General features: G+C 43.4%; 1 protein-coding gene across 1 annotated transcript in view; it reads left to right on the plus strand.

Moving 5' to 3' along the window:
* The first annotated feature begins 3,754 nt into the window (after positions 1 to 3,754).
* The window catches only part of LOC150081094 (astacin-like metalloprotease toxin 5), a 78,507-nt gene continuing 67,802 nt past the window's right edge, over positions 3,755 to 14,459 (plus strand). Inside the window, exon 1 of the mRNA XM_090380916.1 lies at positions 3,755 to 3,843. Coding sequence (XP_090237042.1) covers positions 3,780 to 3,843 — 64 coding nt within the window. The 5' untranslated portion in view covers positions 3,755 to 3,779. The remainder of the gene's footprint in view (positions 3,844 to 14,459) is intronic.

The following is a 14,459-nucleotide window of genomic DNA, read 5'->3' on the forward strand; positions in this document are numbered from 1 at the left end:
ATATCCAACCTGCTTGTGTCGTTCTGGTTTCATCTTTTCTTTTTTTGGGAAGCTAGGACGCCCAAGGTCCATATCATCTTCTGCATGTAAATCTAATATTGTCTCATCATGCGGGGTACCAGCATCTGTGTCCATATTTCCTGAGTATGGTTGTTGTGCAATATTTGGGGATGATGCTTTCAATTTCACAGTTTCTGGTAGAGTATCAGTTGCAGTTGGTGGGACTGTTAGCGGAGTATTGTTAGCACAAGTCACTTTACATTGTTCTGTAGGTGGCTGCTGTGGGACCGACAGCACTGATCGGGCCCAATCAGCAATTGAGATGGATGGAGGTACTGTGACTGCCGTTTGTGTTGCAGCTGACTGGTATTTTTTGGCTGCCGCAGCATAGGTAATTTTTGGCATACTGAGCATAACATTTTTCCTAGCTTCCTGGTAGGTGACCTTTTGCTCAACTTTGTATTTCTGGATCTCTTTTCCTACCCTCCAGAGTTCACATGATTTTGAGTATGCTGGATGCTGGCCTTTACAATTTGGGCATTGTGGCGTTTCTGCATTGCAGTCCGTTTGTGCATGAGCTTTAGAACCACAGTTTGGGCAGATGGCGTCTCCTCGACATACTGTTTGCGCGTGTCCAAATTTTTGACACTTGAAGCATCTGATTGGGTTCGGAATGTAGGGACGTATTCGGCAATTAAGGTATCCGGCTTTGACACATGATGGTAAGGTTGGTGTACTAAATGTGAGGATAATATTCCTAGTGGGAACAAGTTCACCATCTTTTTTAATTATTATCCGCTTTGCTTGAACTACCTTTTGATCTTTTAGTTCTTCTACTATCTCGTCTTCAGTGACATTCATCAGGTCCCACTCTGCTATTACTCCTTTGGAGCTATTTAAAGTGGCATGAGGGGTGACCTGTACTGGTATTCCGCCGAAAGTGGATAATTTCAGTAGAGACTGAGAATGCTGGTGCTTAGTTGTTTCGACTAGAAGATCTCCGGATCGGAGTCTTTTCACCATTTTCGGTGAACCAGCCACGCTTTCCAAACATTTCTGGATTAGAAATGGTGAAAGTGAACTCACAGGTTTGGCAGAAAGAGAATGTAATATGAGGAACGCTGGATATTCCTGCTGATTCTCATTTTTGCGTAGTCTCTTAGATTGTGATTCGTCACGTTCGGGTTCATTTGAGTCATGACATGAGCGTCTAGGCTCAAGTACTGGAAAGTTGTCATAATCCATGGTTGCTCCTTTTAGCCCCAGAGGATAACTTTTCCTCCAGGTTACCGGCCCCGCCACGTGGAGGCAGGAGCGGTGCCACCAGTGACCAAGCGATTAGAGATTAGTGGTTAGTGTGTTATGTGTTATTTCTATATACAAGAAGAAGAAAGGTACCTTTCCTTTCTTTTTGAAAAGCTTACTTCTTTATTTAGAAGAGCTGAAAATAAATAACTTAGCAAATGAAACACTTGAAATTTCTCTGAAATCTATTAACTCTAGAGAAGTCGCTTTGAAATTCACTTGTAGATTCGCTTTGATCACTCGCTTGGCACTCGGGGCCCTTGCTCTCGTGGTCTTTCGCACCACATCGAGCACAGGCAGGGTTACCACGACAAGCCGTTTGTGAGTGTCCGTATTTTTGGCATTTAAAACACCTCAGTGGGTTTGGAATGTAGATCCTCACTGGGCAGTTTAAATACCCTGCCTTGATGGAACTAGGAGGCCGTGGGGTGTTAAACGTTAGGATGAGAACTCGGGTAGGGACGAGATTCCCTTCCTTCCGCATTGATATTCTCTTGACAGCTGTCACTCCTTGATCTTTTAATTCAGAGCAGATCTCTTCTTCAGAAACGTGAAGAAGATCCCACTCTGAAATGACACCGCGTGAAGAGTTCAAAGTTTTGTGGGGTGTTACATTGATTGGTATTCCCCCTATGGATGTCGCGTTTAATATTCTTTCTGCTTGCTTTGTATTTAAAGCTTCGAGTAAAAGATCGCCAGAACGCAGCCGTTTTACTGATTTTGGTGATCCTGCCAACCCTTCTAATCCTTTCTGGATGAAGAAGGGTGACATCTTCCCAATTGACTGCTCTCCGGTAGAATGGAGTATGAGGAAAAGCGGTGTAATAGATGGTGGTTTATCCTCAGTTCTGGCTCTTTTGGCAGAATTGGTGTCATTCTCATCTGATCGATTAGGTAGGGGCCTTGTTGGGGCCCCAGAAGAAGGATTTAAATTACTCATGAGAGTAAAGAAAAAATGTCTGATGCCTAAGTACCTCACCCACCACGGAGCCCTACGAGGGGGCGCCCACTCGTGAACTAGCAGGTACTGCGTACACGAATGGGACGCCGAGTTCGCTTAGAACACCATACCCACGTTACCAATAAGTCTTTATCCCGTCCCAGGACCATAGGGAGGGAGACTTATTGGAACGCAGTTGACCCTAGCAGTATAATACCACCCGCCGATTGATCCCAGTCGAGCCGGTCCGGGACCACCCGTCTCGTCGAAGCAGGGGCCAAAGTGGTGTATTAAGGCTGGGCCCCTCAACCACCAGGATCCCCCTTTCCGCTTCCACGGGTCGCGGCGCACGGCTGCACACGCCGGATTCCAATGTTGTAACCCTGGAACCAAGGTATGGGCGTTGGATCCCAGTGATGCTAATCTGGGAAACCAGCAGCATCACTGGGAGGTCCCCTCACCACGTACAGGTGCCCACGTCGAGGGGACCCCTTTAGAGGAGTTCAAGGTGGCATGTGGGGTAACCTTTGTGGAAATTCCACCAAAGGTAGAAATTTTCAGGAGTCTCTCTGCATGTCTATGTTCATTCATCTCCACTAATAAATCTCCAGATCTTAATCGACGAACCATTTTTGGAGGGCCAGCCACATTTTCGAGACATTTCTGAATCAAAAATGGAGATAACTTACTCAGTGGTTGGTCTGTGGAGGAATGCAATATTAAAAAGAGAGGGGCAGAATAATCTGTCCCTTCTTTTTTTTTGTCTCTTGGCATGGGATGGGTTTAAGTCATGGTCTAGGTCATGCCTATCTAGATCTGGATCAGTAGATCCGCAGCTGGACTGTTTTGTGTTTTCCATTACTGCTCCTTTTAGCCCTGGGAGAGTGGATTTCTTCTCCCAGACTTCCAGCCCCGCCACGTGGAGGCAGGAGCGGTGCCACCAGTGACCAAGCGATAAAGAGATTAGTTGTTAGTGTGTTAATGAGTTATTCCTATATACAAAAAGAAAGGTGTCTTGCCTTTCTGCCAAGTGAGCTAACTTCTTTACTTCAGAAGCGCAAAATTAAATAAGCTCAGAAAAATAACACTATTCTATAATCAACCGCTCTTTTAAGTAAATCGCTTTCAAAATCGCTTAGGAATCGCTATAGTCACTCGCTTGGCACTCGGGGCCAAAAGTACTCGTAATTGCAAAATAAGAAGTTACTTATAAGGATAGATAAAGTTATAACTTCATTCTTAGCACCCATTTGCTCTGCTCATATTTCTCCCTCGGGAAAAGTACCGTCTGGTCTTTTTTTTTTAAAAGTTTTTGTTTATTCGAGTCATACGTGTTAAATTTAGCTTATCTTGTCTTTTAAATTTACAGCTGACCAAAGAAGAGCTAGAAGATAAGGATTTGAAGTTCATCAAAGCAGCTGCTTTTTTTTCCAAATATAAAAAAAATGAAGCAAGATAAGAAAGAGAATATATATGAGGTAAGTTTGAGGAAAAGAACTTCCTTGAAGTAACGATTGAAATTTAGTTGCTTATCATGAGAAGCTCTCCTCCTCTAATTGCGTTGGTGGCCTCTGCAATAATCATAGGCAGTAATGGACGTAAGTTGGAGACTTTTCTATACTGCTAAAGTAACTAGTCAAAAGATTATATTTATATATGCATAAATAAATAAAATCGAGTTTAAATGTAAAAGCAAATTATTTATTTTAGATAAGTATATATATGAATAGTTTGTAAAACACTTAAAAACTTTTGACATATGGTCATTGTCGGATGTAATCTACTTAATGTATAAGTCTCAGTCAGGTTTGTTTGTTTGTTTGTTTGTTTAGATTTTATTGGCGCATTAGCATCTAAGGCTATAATGCGCCAAGACCAGGTAATATATAAAAATTTATCCTTTCAGTGACCTAAGTAATTAGGTCACCATATCCAGATATATAATAAAAGCTTATCAATAAAAGAAATAACAATAACGTATAAATTTTAAATACGTGTAAAAACCTTTATTGATTTAAAAAAGCTAAAAACAGCAGACACATTGTCATTGTCAGATAAAATCTGACTGAGTGTATACGGCTCAGTCAGATGGTTAAAAGCGGTAAAACGGATATTGCTAAAATCTGGACAGTCAATTAAAAGGTGTCTGATAGTTAAAACTGTGCCACAGGACTCACACATAGGAGGGTCATCAGCCCTCAGCAAAAACGAATAAGTCAAATGACTGGGTCCTATGCGGGTCCGGGCAAGAACAACTTCCTCCTTACGATTCCTGCGCAGACTAGACTGCCACGGTTCAATTACAGGCTTTATACGATATAATTTATTCGCAGTCTGTCTATTCCACGAATCCTGCCATTGGGAGTGTATTTTCTCGTGTATTATTCGCCTGTAGCCTGTATAGGGGACTGACAGGCAGCGGATATTACTGGGAATTGCTGATTTGGCTGCGGTGTCAGCCAAATCATTTCCCTTAATCCCAATGTGGCTAGGAATCCAGCAGAAGCGGATATCATATTCACGTTCACGGAGGAAGTGAATCTTCTGTTGAATGCTAGACAGAACTGGATGAGAATTAAATCTCACGGTTATTAAAGCCTGTAACACACTAAGAGAATCAGAATATAAAATGAACCGTTGGTATTGGCATTTACTAATGTGATCCAAGGCTAACTCTATAGCGTGCAGCTCTGCAGTAAATATACTGCATTCGGAGGGAATCTGCTCCGATGTAGTGGTGTTTTTAAAGACAGCAGCAGATCCCACATATGATTCCGACTTCGAACCGTCTGTGTAAACTGGCACGAAGTCAGAATGTTCAGCTCGGTGTGCTGAATGAAGCTGCAGGTAGACCGATGATGGAGTGTCCGACTTTCCCCAGTTTTTAAGGGACAAGTCACATACTGGAATACGAGCATGCCAGGGTGGAAGGGGTTGCTTCGGTGTTTGGGCAACCTTGTCTACCTTGATATCAAGTTCTATAAGTAGCTCTTGGAGGCGAATACCAAAAGGACGATTAGCAGTCTTACGGGTATTGTACAAATTTTCCCATCGTGGCTCGAAAACGGATAGCCACGTAGGATGGTCTGGCAGGGATTTCAGTTTAAAAGCGTAGTTTAGAGACAACTCCTTACGTCGAAGCGATAACGGTGGTTCGTTTGCTTCAACGTATAAACTCTGGACAGGAGATGTTCTATATGCTCCGGTAGCGATACGAAGAGCCTGATGATGCACAGGGTCCAGCCATCGAAGGGCACTGTCTCTGGCTGAAGAGTATACCTGGGACCCATAATCAAGTTTGGATCGCACAAGTGCACGGTAGAGCCGAAGAAGCGTGCATCGGTCCGCTCCCCAAGATGTAGAGGAGAGCGAGCGGAGAATATTAAGCCCGCGTGTGCACTTCGTGCGAAGTTCACGGATGTGGTGCAGAAAGGTCAACTTTTTATCAAATACGAGTCCCAAGAATTTTGTGTCCGCTGCTACTGGAATAGCATTTTGTCCGAGCATTAATTCAGGTTCAGGATGAAGATTACGCTTACGACAAAAATGTACGCAAACGGTCTTCTCCGGCGAGAACCTGAAGCCATTTGCAAGTGCCCAGGAGTTGAGGCGGTCAATGGCTTTCTGCAGTTGTCTTTCAATAACCCTCATGTTGCATGACTGACAAAAAATGCTAAAGTCATCAACATAGAGGGCACTGTTTACAGTTGGAGGAAGTTGTTCTGTGATGGAGTTTATTTTGATGGCGAAAAGCGTGACACTTAATACTGATCCTTGTGGTACTCCCTCCTCTTGGCTGAAGGAGCGAGAGAGTGAGGATCCCACACGAACTTGGAAAGATCGATTGGCTAAAAAGTTTTGAATAAACACGGGGAGATGCCCTCTAAGGCCTAGGCTGTGCAAATCTTTTAATATGCCAAATCTCCAAGTTGTGTCATACGCTTTCTCCATGTCAAAGAACACCGACACCAAGTGTTCGCGTTTTAGGAAAGCATCCCGGATGGATGTTTCCAATCTAATAAGGTGGTCCAAAGTGGACCGGTTCCTTCGGAAGCCGCACTGGAGGTTGGAGAGAAGGTCATTTGATTCTAAATACCAGATTAAACGAAAATTAACCATTCTCTCCAGTATTTTGCACAGACAGCTGGTCAGAGCAATAGGACGATAATTGGTGGTGATTTTTGGATCCTTTCCTGGCTTGGGAAAGGCAAGAACGATTGCCTTTCGCCAGGGGTCCGGAAACTGCCCTTCAATAAAGATTCTGTTATACAGAAGGAGCAGACAATCCATAGATTTTGGTGAAAGATGTTTAATCATTTCATAATGAATGCCATCTGGTCCAACAGCACTTGCTTTGGAAAGAGTGAGGGCTCTTTTCAGTTCCTCTATAGTCAATGCCCCGTTGTAGGGAGAGAGGCCCTTGGACTTGAAATTAAGTGCCTCTTTTTCCATTTTATGTTTTAGGACCAGGAACTCTGGGGAATACGAAGATGTTGCGGAGATGTTAAAGAATGTTTCCCCAAGAGCATTGGCTATTGCAGTTGGATCTGCAATAGCGCATCCATTATAATCTAGGATTGAAGAAGGGTGTGATGTATATTTTCCCTTCATTTTCCGGATTTTATCCCAGACTACCTTAGAATTGGTAGCCTGGTTAATAGATGATGTGAAACGGATCCATGATTCCTTTTGACTCTGCCGGCGAATGTAGCGTGCTTTGGCTCGTGCACATTTGAAGGCTATAAGGTTGTTCGTGGTAGGATATCGGCGAAATATCCCCCACGCTTTGTTTTGAGCCTTTTTTGCTGCTGTGCATTGTGAATTCCACCAAGGTTTGGGAAATGGTGGAAACCGGGCTGATGTTTTTGGGACAGCATTAGCAGCTGCATGGACGATGATTTCTGTGATGTACTTTACTCCATCATTGATCGGCTCTTGACTGACTGTGCTAAGATCGAAATTTGCCTGATGTTGGAAGGCAGTCCAGTCAGCCTGATCAATCTTCCACCGTGGTAACCTAAAAGGAAGACATGGTCTCCCACTGTGTAACAAGGTTTTCACAGGGAAGTGATCGCTTCCGTATGGATTCTCCTCCACTTCCCAAGTGAGTGAAGGGAGTAGAGAAGGGGAGCAGATAGATAGATCAATGGCAGAAAAGGTACGGGTAGGCGTGTGGAAGAAGGTGTTTGTTCCAGTATTTAGAAGGGAAAGGTCATTGTCATTGAGCACACGCTCAATGACTCGTCCCCTTCCGTTGATGTTAGCACTACCCCACAGGGTGTTATGTCCATTAAAATCCCCAAGAAGTAAGAAAGGGGGAGGCAACTGCGTTACAAGATCATCAAGGTCTTCCTGGGAGATGTCAGTCCCAGGTGGCAAATAAATAGAGCAGACCGTTAATAAAAATCCCACTGTAAGGCGAATTGCAACAGCCTCTATGCTGGTTGTAATTAGCAAGGGCTGAACTGGGGTCTGATTACTCACAAGGATAGCCACTTCTCCATGAGCAAGACCATCCGAAATTCTATCCTTACGAAAGATTGTGATGTTATACATGGTGGGGTCATCATTTGCTTTTAGATAAGTCTCCTGCAAGCAAAAGCAAACTGGCTCGTGCTTTTGCAGGAGGGCCTTGATGTCATCAGTATTTCGCCGGAATCCACGACAATTCCATTGTAGGAATTTAGCCATTATTTTGGCTTGGTGGGTCCATCAGGCGGCTTCCGAAGTGCTGAGGGCTTACTTTTATCAGTCTTGGCTTTATCTTTTTTGGGGAAGAATGGACGCTGTCCCGTGTCCATTTCTTCCTCCGCAAAGATTTCCAAGACTGATTCATCCGGTATCTCCTTGTGCTGGACATCCATTGTTTCTGTTTTATCTGTTAGCTCTTTACCACTTGGTTTTGGTAGTGGTGGAGCTCTCGGATATACGGATATAGGAGTGGCAGCTGACTGCGTTTTTTTGGTGGGCTTTTGTGTACTCAATAAATAGCGTGCAATCGGAGTGAATGACTCTTTTGGTGGTACAGTCATCTCTGTTTGTGTATCGATAGTGCACTTCGCAGAAACCTTCTGGGCATATGAAGGTTTCCTGCTATTTATTGGTTGCATGCGTCTTCTGGCCTCTGGGTAGGAGATATTCAGCTCTGTTTTTAGTTTTTGGATCTCTTTTTCATCCTTCCACCGCTGGCATGCTCTGGAGGAGGCAGGGTGCTCTCCTTGGCAATTTATACAGATCGGTTTGGAAGCTGAACATTCCTTGCTCTCGTGGTCTTTAACACCACATCGAGCACAGGCAGGGTTACTACGACAAGCCGTTTGTGAATGGCCGTATTTTTGGCATTTAAAACACCTCAGTGGGTTTGGGATGTAAAGCCTCACTGGGCAGTTTAAATAGCCTGCCTTGATGGAACTTGGAGGCCGTGGGGTGTTAAATGTTATGATGAGAACTCGGGTAGGGACGAGATTCCCATCCTTCCGCATTGATATTCTCTTGACAGCCGTCACTCCTTGGTCTTTTAGTTCAGAGCAGATCTCTTCCTCAGAGACATGAAGAAGATCCCACTCTGAAATGACTCCTCGTGAAGAGTTCAAAGTTCTGTGGGGTGTTACAATGATCGGTATTCCCTCTATGGATGTCGCGTTCAGGATTCTTTCTGCTTGCTTTGTATTTGAAGCTTCAATTAACAGATCGCCAGAACGCAGCCGTTTTACAGATTTTGGTGATCCTGCCAGCCCTTCTAATCCTTTCTGGATAAAGAAGGGTGACATCTTCCCAATTGACTGCTCTCCGGTAGAATGGAGAATGAGGAAAAGCGGTGTTATAGATGGTGTTTTATCCTCAGTTCTGGCTCTTTTTGCAGAATTGCTCTCACTCTCATCTGATCGATTAGGTAGGGGCCTTGTTGGGTCCCAGAAGAAGGATTTAAATTACTCATGAGAGTAAAGGAAAAATGTCTGATGCCTAAGTACCTCACCCACCACGGAGCCCTACGAGGGGGCGCCCACTCGTGAACTAGCAGGTACTGCGTACACGAATGGGACGCCGAGTTCGCTTAGAACACCATACCCACGTTACCAATAAGTCTTTATCCCGTCCCAGGACCATAGGGAGGGAGACTTATTGGAACGCAGTTGACCCTAGCAGTATAATACCACCCGCCGATTGATCCCAGTCGAGCCGGTCCGGGACCACCCGTCTCGTCGAAGCAGGGGCCAAAGTGGTGTATTAAGGCTGGGCCCCTCAACCACCAGGATCCCCCTTTCCGCTTCCACGCGGCGCACGGCTGCACACGCCGGATTCCAACGATGTAACCCTGGAACCAAGGTATGGGCGTTAGATCCCAGTGATGCTAATCTGGAAGCCCAGCAGCATCACTGGGAGGTCCCCTCACCACGTACAGGTGCCCACGTCGAGGGGTCTCAGTCAGGTGGCTAAGATAGCGGTAAAACTTGGGTTTAGAGGCACAAGGGACTCTTTAGTCAAATTCTGCTGTGTAAAATTGTCTTAATTAGTCCAAAAGAAAAATCAAGTCTGTTGTACAGAAGGACATACTTGTGCTTTCTGCTTTATTTGCAGTAACTTTTAAACGTCTGAGTGCTCCACAATTCAACACCTTTGTTAATCAGTTGACAGCATCGGAATAGATTTGATTTGATTTCGTTTCTTGCTTCTTGGTCTAAAAGTACGTTTCCCAGTATTCTAACGTGAGATCATTTAAGGGCATCTTCTTCATAAGAAAAGTTCCTTTAGGACTGCATTTTTATAAATAATAATTTTCTGTTTATACTCCGGGTGGCCTACACGGCCAGGGAGTTCACAAGATAGAGGGTTGGTTTGGTATAAGATTTTTCTGGCGCATTAGCAACAATGGCTGTTATGCGCCAAGACAAGGTAAAATATTCTGGTAACATTAAAAAAATGTTACTTGGTAAAAAGGTTTAGAAAATATATATGTATAAAAGGCGGTATATATTCTAAAAATATGTGTCTTATTTTATATACATGTATATAAATTAGAAAGTTGTAAAAAAGTAAAAACAGCTGACATCTTGTCATTGTCGGATAAAATCTGACTGAGTTAGATGGATAAAAGCGATAAAAAGCATGTCATTAAAATCTGGAACTTAATTAAAATATGATCAGAGATAAAACTGTGCCGCAGGACTCACACATAGGGCGTCATCAGCCCTCAGCAAATACGAATGTGTCAGATGACCATGTCCTATCCGGGCAAGGACACAAGATAGAGAGAATAGAAGATAAAGCACCGTAATAGGAGTCACGGTCTTGAACCCGGGTCGCTCAAAGCATGTTCTCCCAGCCCTGATTCCATAATCTCACCATTACAGAAGTCAAACTTATCAGTCTATAGTTATTTATTTCTAACTTTGACTCCAGATTATGAATGGGCGAGATATTCGAACCTCTCCAGTTCAAAGGATTCAGCCAAGAATTTGGTGATGACCTCAGTAACAATTCTAATGTTATGCTGCACTCCCTTGCCGTATTCTTTGATATAGTGTGCATAGTGTTAGGGTCAGGCGCCACTTGTGATTTCTCACATCTGCGCCATATGTACGCTGTGAAGAAATACAGAACTACTGTAAATGCCAGAAAAGTGTTGTCTGTTGTATATGACATATTGCGTTAGGATCTGTTGGGTGTACTGGCATTTGGCCGCAGGGCCCCTGGTGGGACCTCACGTTGCCCACACACACCGCTAGGAGGTAGCCAGGCTGCCCTTTATTCTCTGGCTGGTCTCCGCCAGGGTCGCCTGAGCTTCCTGGACGAAGACCAAGTTAAAAAAAAAAAAAAAAAAGAGAGAGAGAGAGAGAGAGAAGAGAAGGCCTGGGGAACAAGAGGAAGGGGAGTCTGAATGTGAGGAACAAGCTAAAGTGGACAGATAGAGAAGGCAGTCTACCCGAGTAAGGAGAAATAGGGGATGGGTAGAGGGATCAAAAATCACAGGGCCAAGCACTCCCTGGGAGTCAGCTTTTCAAGGGGTGCCAACCATGATGATGCCAGCATAGTATTTTAATCTTCAGTCTTTCTCTTTTATCAGTTGGGAAAATGCTATCCGTTGTTGTTGTGGGGGTTTCATGGCGCATAAGCAACTTTGACTATAATGCGCCTATTCATTTATATTAAAGGAAAAGGGAAAGAATCATACTGTCTGAGATGTCCTTAATCAGAAAAGATTAAAAATTCTAATTTAAATGCTATCCGACCCTTTGTGTTTGCACTTGAGGGTCATTGTTCTGAGCAGCTCTAAGTTCAGCAAACTTTGCCCGTCTGATGGTAACGGCAGCTTGTGTGTAACTCGTTAAGGCTTTGTATGTTGTTTCATTCTGAAGCAGGTATGTTTCATGGTTACGAGGGTTCTCCTGGATTTCAGTAAAAAATTTGAGCCTACAATCATCATAAGCAGGACACTCATACATGAGATGCCCCTATGACTCCTCTTCGCCACAGTGGCAGAATGGATTGCTTTCAATTCCCATTGCTGTCAATTTCTGTTGAAAGGGCCGATGTCCTGTGATCAGGAATGTAACTTGCAGACCAGGTGAAAACCAGGAAGGAGACTTTGGGAAAGTCATGTCAATAGATGGGAGGAATCTTCTGGTAATTTCTCCTTTGGGCGTGGTTTCCCATGAATGCTGCCAAAGTCCTTGAAGGTTGTTGTTGTTTAGGGTTTAATGGCGCAAGAGCAACTTGGGCTATATTGCGCTTGTTCAAGTTTTGTTATTTTCTGTTTTCCTGTTACTGATTTGACATATTAGATATGTTTGGTTAAGTTTATTAAACTGAGGTATGAAAAGAGTTCCCTGACGTTTGATTTTTCTCCCATAATGAGTTCAAGGCTTAATGGCTCATTTGAATGCGATTTGAAAGCTGATTGGCGGGCAATTTGGTATCGTGGACATTCTATGATGATGTGCTTCACTGTTAGTGTGGTCAGACACTGAGGGCATTGTGGAGGTTCGTCTTTCATTAGGAGGTGTGTGTGTCCGATGCGAAGCCGGGCGAGGATAACCTCTTCATGTCTGTTTGACCGAAAACTTGATTTCCAGGATTTCTGCTGTTGTTTGATTTGATATAATTTATTGTTTGTTTGAGATTTCCAGGTCTGCGTCCATATGTTTTCAGAGACTTTTCTATTGATGTTTTTGAAGTCATTGAGCAGTATTTTATGCAAGTGAAAATTTTCGTTAGTCGGATGTTTTGCAGCATCATCCGCACGTTCATTGCCGAGTATTCCAGAATGTCCAGGAATCCAAGTGAATCTGACTCTTTGTTTTTTTTTCCTAAGGTGTGATAAGGAGGAAAGAATTTTTCTTACATATGGATGAGATGGATGATCTTCTGTCTGTAAAGCATATATTGCACTTAATGAGTCTGTAAAAATGATACTTTTTACGAGGGAAGTTTTGGCAATGTGATCTAGGGCGAGACTTATTGCAAACAATTCAGCACTAAAGATACTGCACTCTATTGGAAGAGACTGTGAAATTATGCTGTTTGGCAACACAACTGCAGCACCAACGTGTGTATCCGTCTTGGATCCGTCAGTGTACAGATAAGAACAGTCAGAGAATTGCATTACATATGAAGAATGTAGCTGTTTTATATGTTGACTTGGGATATTGTTCTGTTTCCATTTTATGAGAACCATGTCACAGTCAACTGAACTGATTTCCCACGGTGGAAGGGCTGTGGGGGTATCTTGGTAGATTTTATCCATACTTAAGTTCAATTGTGAGAGTATTTCTTTTAGTCGGATGCCTGCAGGTTTGCATATATTAGGTTTGTTCGTATATAAAGTTTCCCATTTCGGGTTAAACATATAGTGCCATGTTGGATGTCCAGGAAGGCTCTGAACTTTCGCAGCATAGTTCATAAGAAGAACTTGTCTACGAAGACTGAGTGGGAGTTCATGGATCTCTGTATAAAGACTATACACAGGTGAGGTACGAAAGGCTCCGGAAACAATACGTAATGCACTGTGATGAATTGGATCTAACCAATTCAACACACTTTTCCTAGCTGAGGAGTAAATGGGAGAACCATAATCTAATCTGGATCTTATCATTGCACGATAAACGTGCAAAAGTGAGTGACGATCAGCCCCCCATGTCATGGCTGATATCGCTCGTAGAATGTTTAATTTCTTTAAGCACACGGTGCGTACCTATTTTATATGTTTTAGGAAATTTAATTTGGAATCCGTTATTAGTCCTAGAAGTCGGATACTACATTTGATTGGGATTTGTTGGTTACTTATTCTTAGTTCTGGGTCAGGATGCATCTTTCGTTTTCTCAAGAAGTGTATTGGCACTGTCTTTTGTACTGAGATTCGGAATCCATTATAGATGGATCCTTGAAGGTGTTTGAAGATACGTTTTCTTTCTTGTTTCAGGTCATTGGTAAGCTGCAGTTGAAGATTTAACAACTATGTCGGAATTCCCTTCTTTAATCGATGGTAAAGTCTCCTTTTAATCACCTCAAGATAGAGTGGCAAGCATCCAGTAATAACCTGTAGGGCAGGGGTGCTGACAGTGCGACATGCCCTGCAGATAGACAACAGCATGAATCTTTGTATTGAGTCAAGTTTACGCTTGTTCTTTTCCAGGACGGCCTTTGTACACCAAACTGAGGCTCCATAACACACAATTGGGAGAAACGCCGCTTTTTGGTGAGAGACAAAGCTTTATGCTTCAAACCCCGGTCCGCTCTGCTGACTCTTCTTATCATGGCCGTATACTTTCGGATTTTTGTGGATAAATACTTCAGATGAGAGTGAAAGGTAAGACCGGTGTCAATGTAGATTCCAAGGTATTTGACTTCTGTGTAGAGACGTATAGGGATGTTATTTAACTTCATTGTTGGAGGCCTGCGTATTTGTAGCTTTCCCTTGAGGAGAATCGATTTTGTTTTCTCACCGGAAATTGAGAGGTTGTGGAGTGCTGCCCAATTTTGGAGCTTTTCCAGAGCTGTCTTCGCTTTTGCTTCCAGTGCCGCTTTGTGTCACCTTGAACCACCAGAACAAGATCATTAGCGAAGGCTAAGGGTCTGGTTCTACCCAGGTCAAACCCCAGGAACTCGTCCAGAACAATGGACCAGAGGAATGGCCCAAGGATATAACTGGACTTTTCGATAGTTCTTCTGGTAGGTGCTTTTCAGACAGCCCCCGCCACTCCTAAACCCAAATAAG

This window comes from Mastigoproctus giganteus, chromosome 9, assembly GCF_048544385.1.
Source record: "Mastigoproctus giganteus isolate SK-2022 chromosome 9, ASM4854438v1, whole genome shotgun sequence".
NCBI lineage: Eukaryota > Metazoa > Arthropoda > Arachnida > Uropygi > Thelyphonidae > Mastigoproctus > Mastigoproctus giganteus.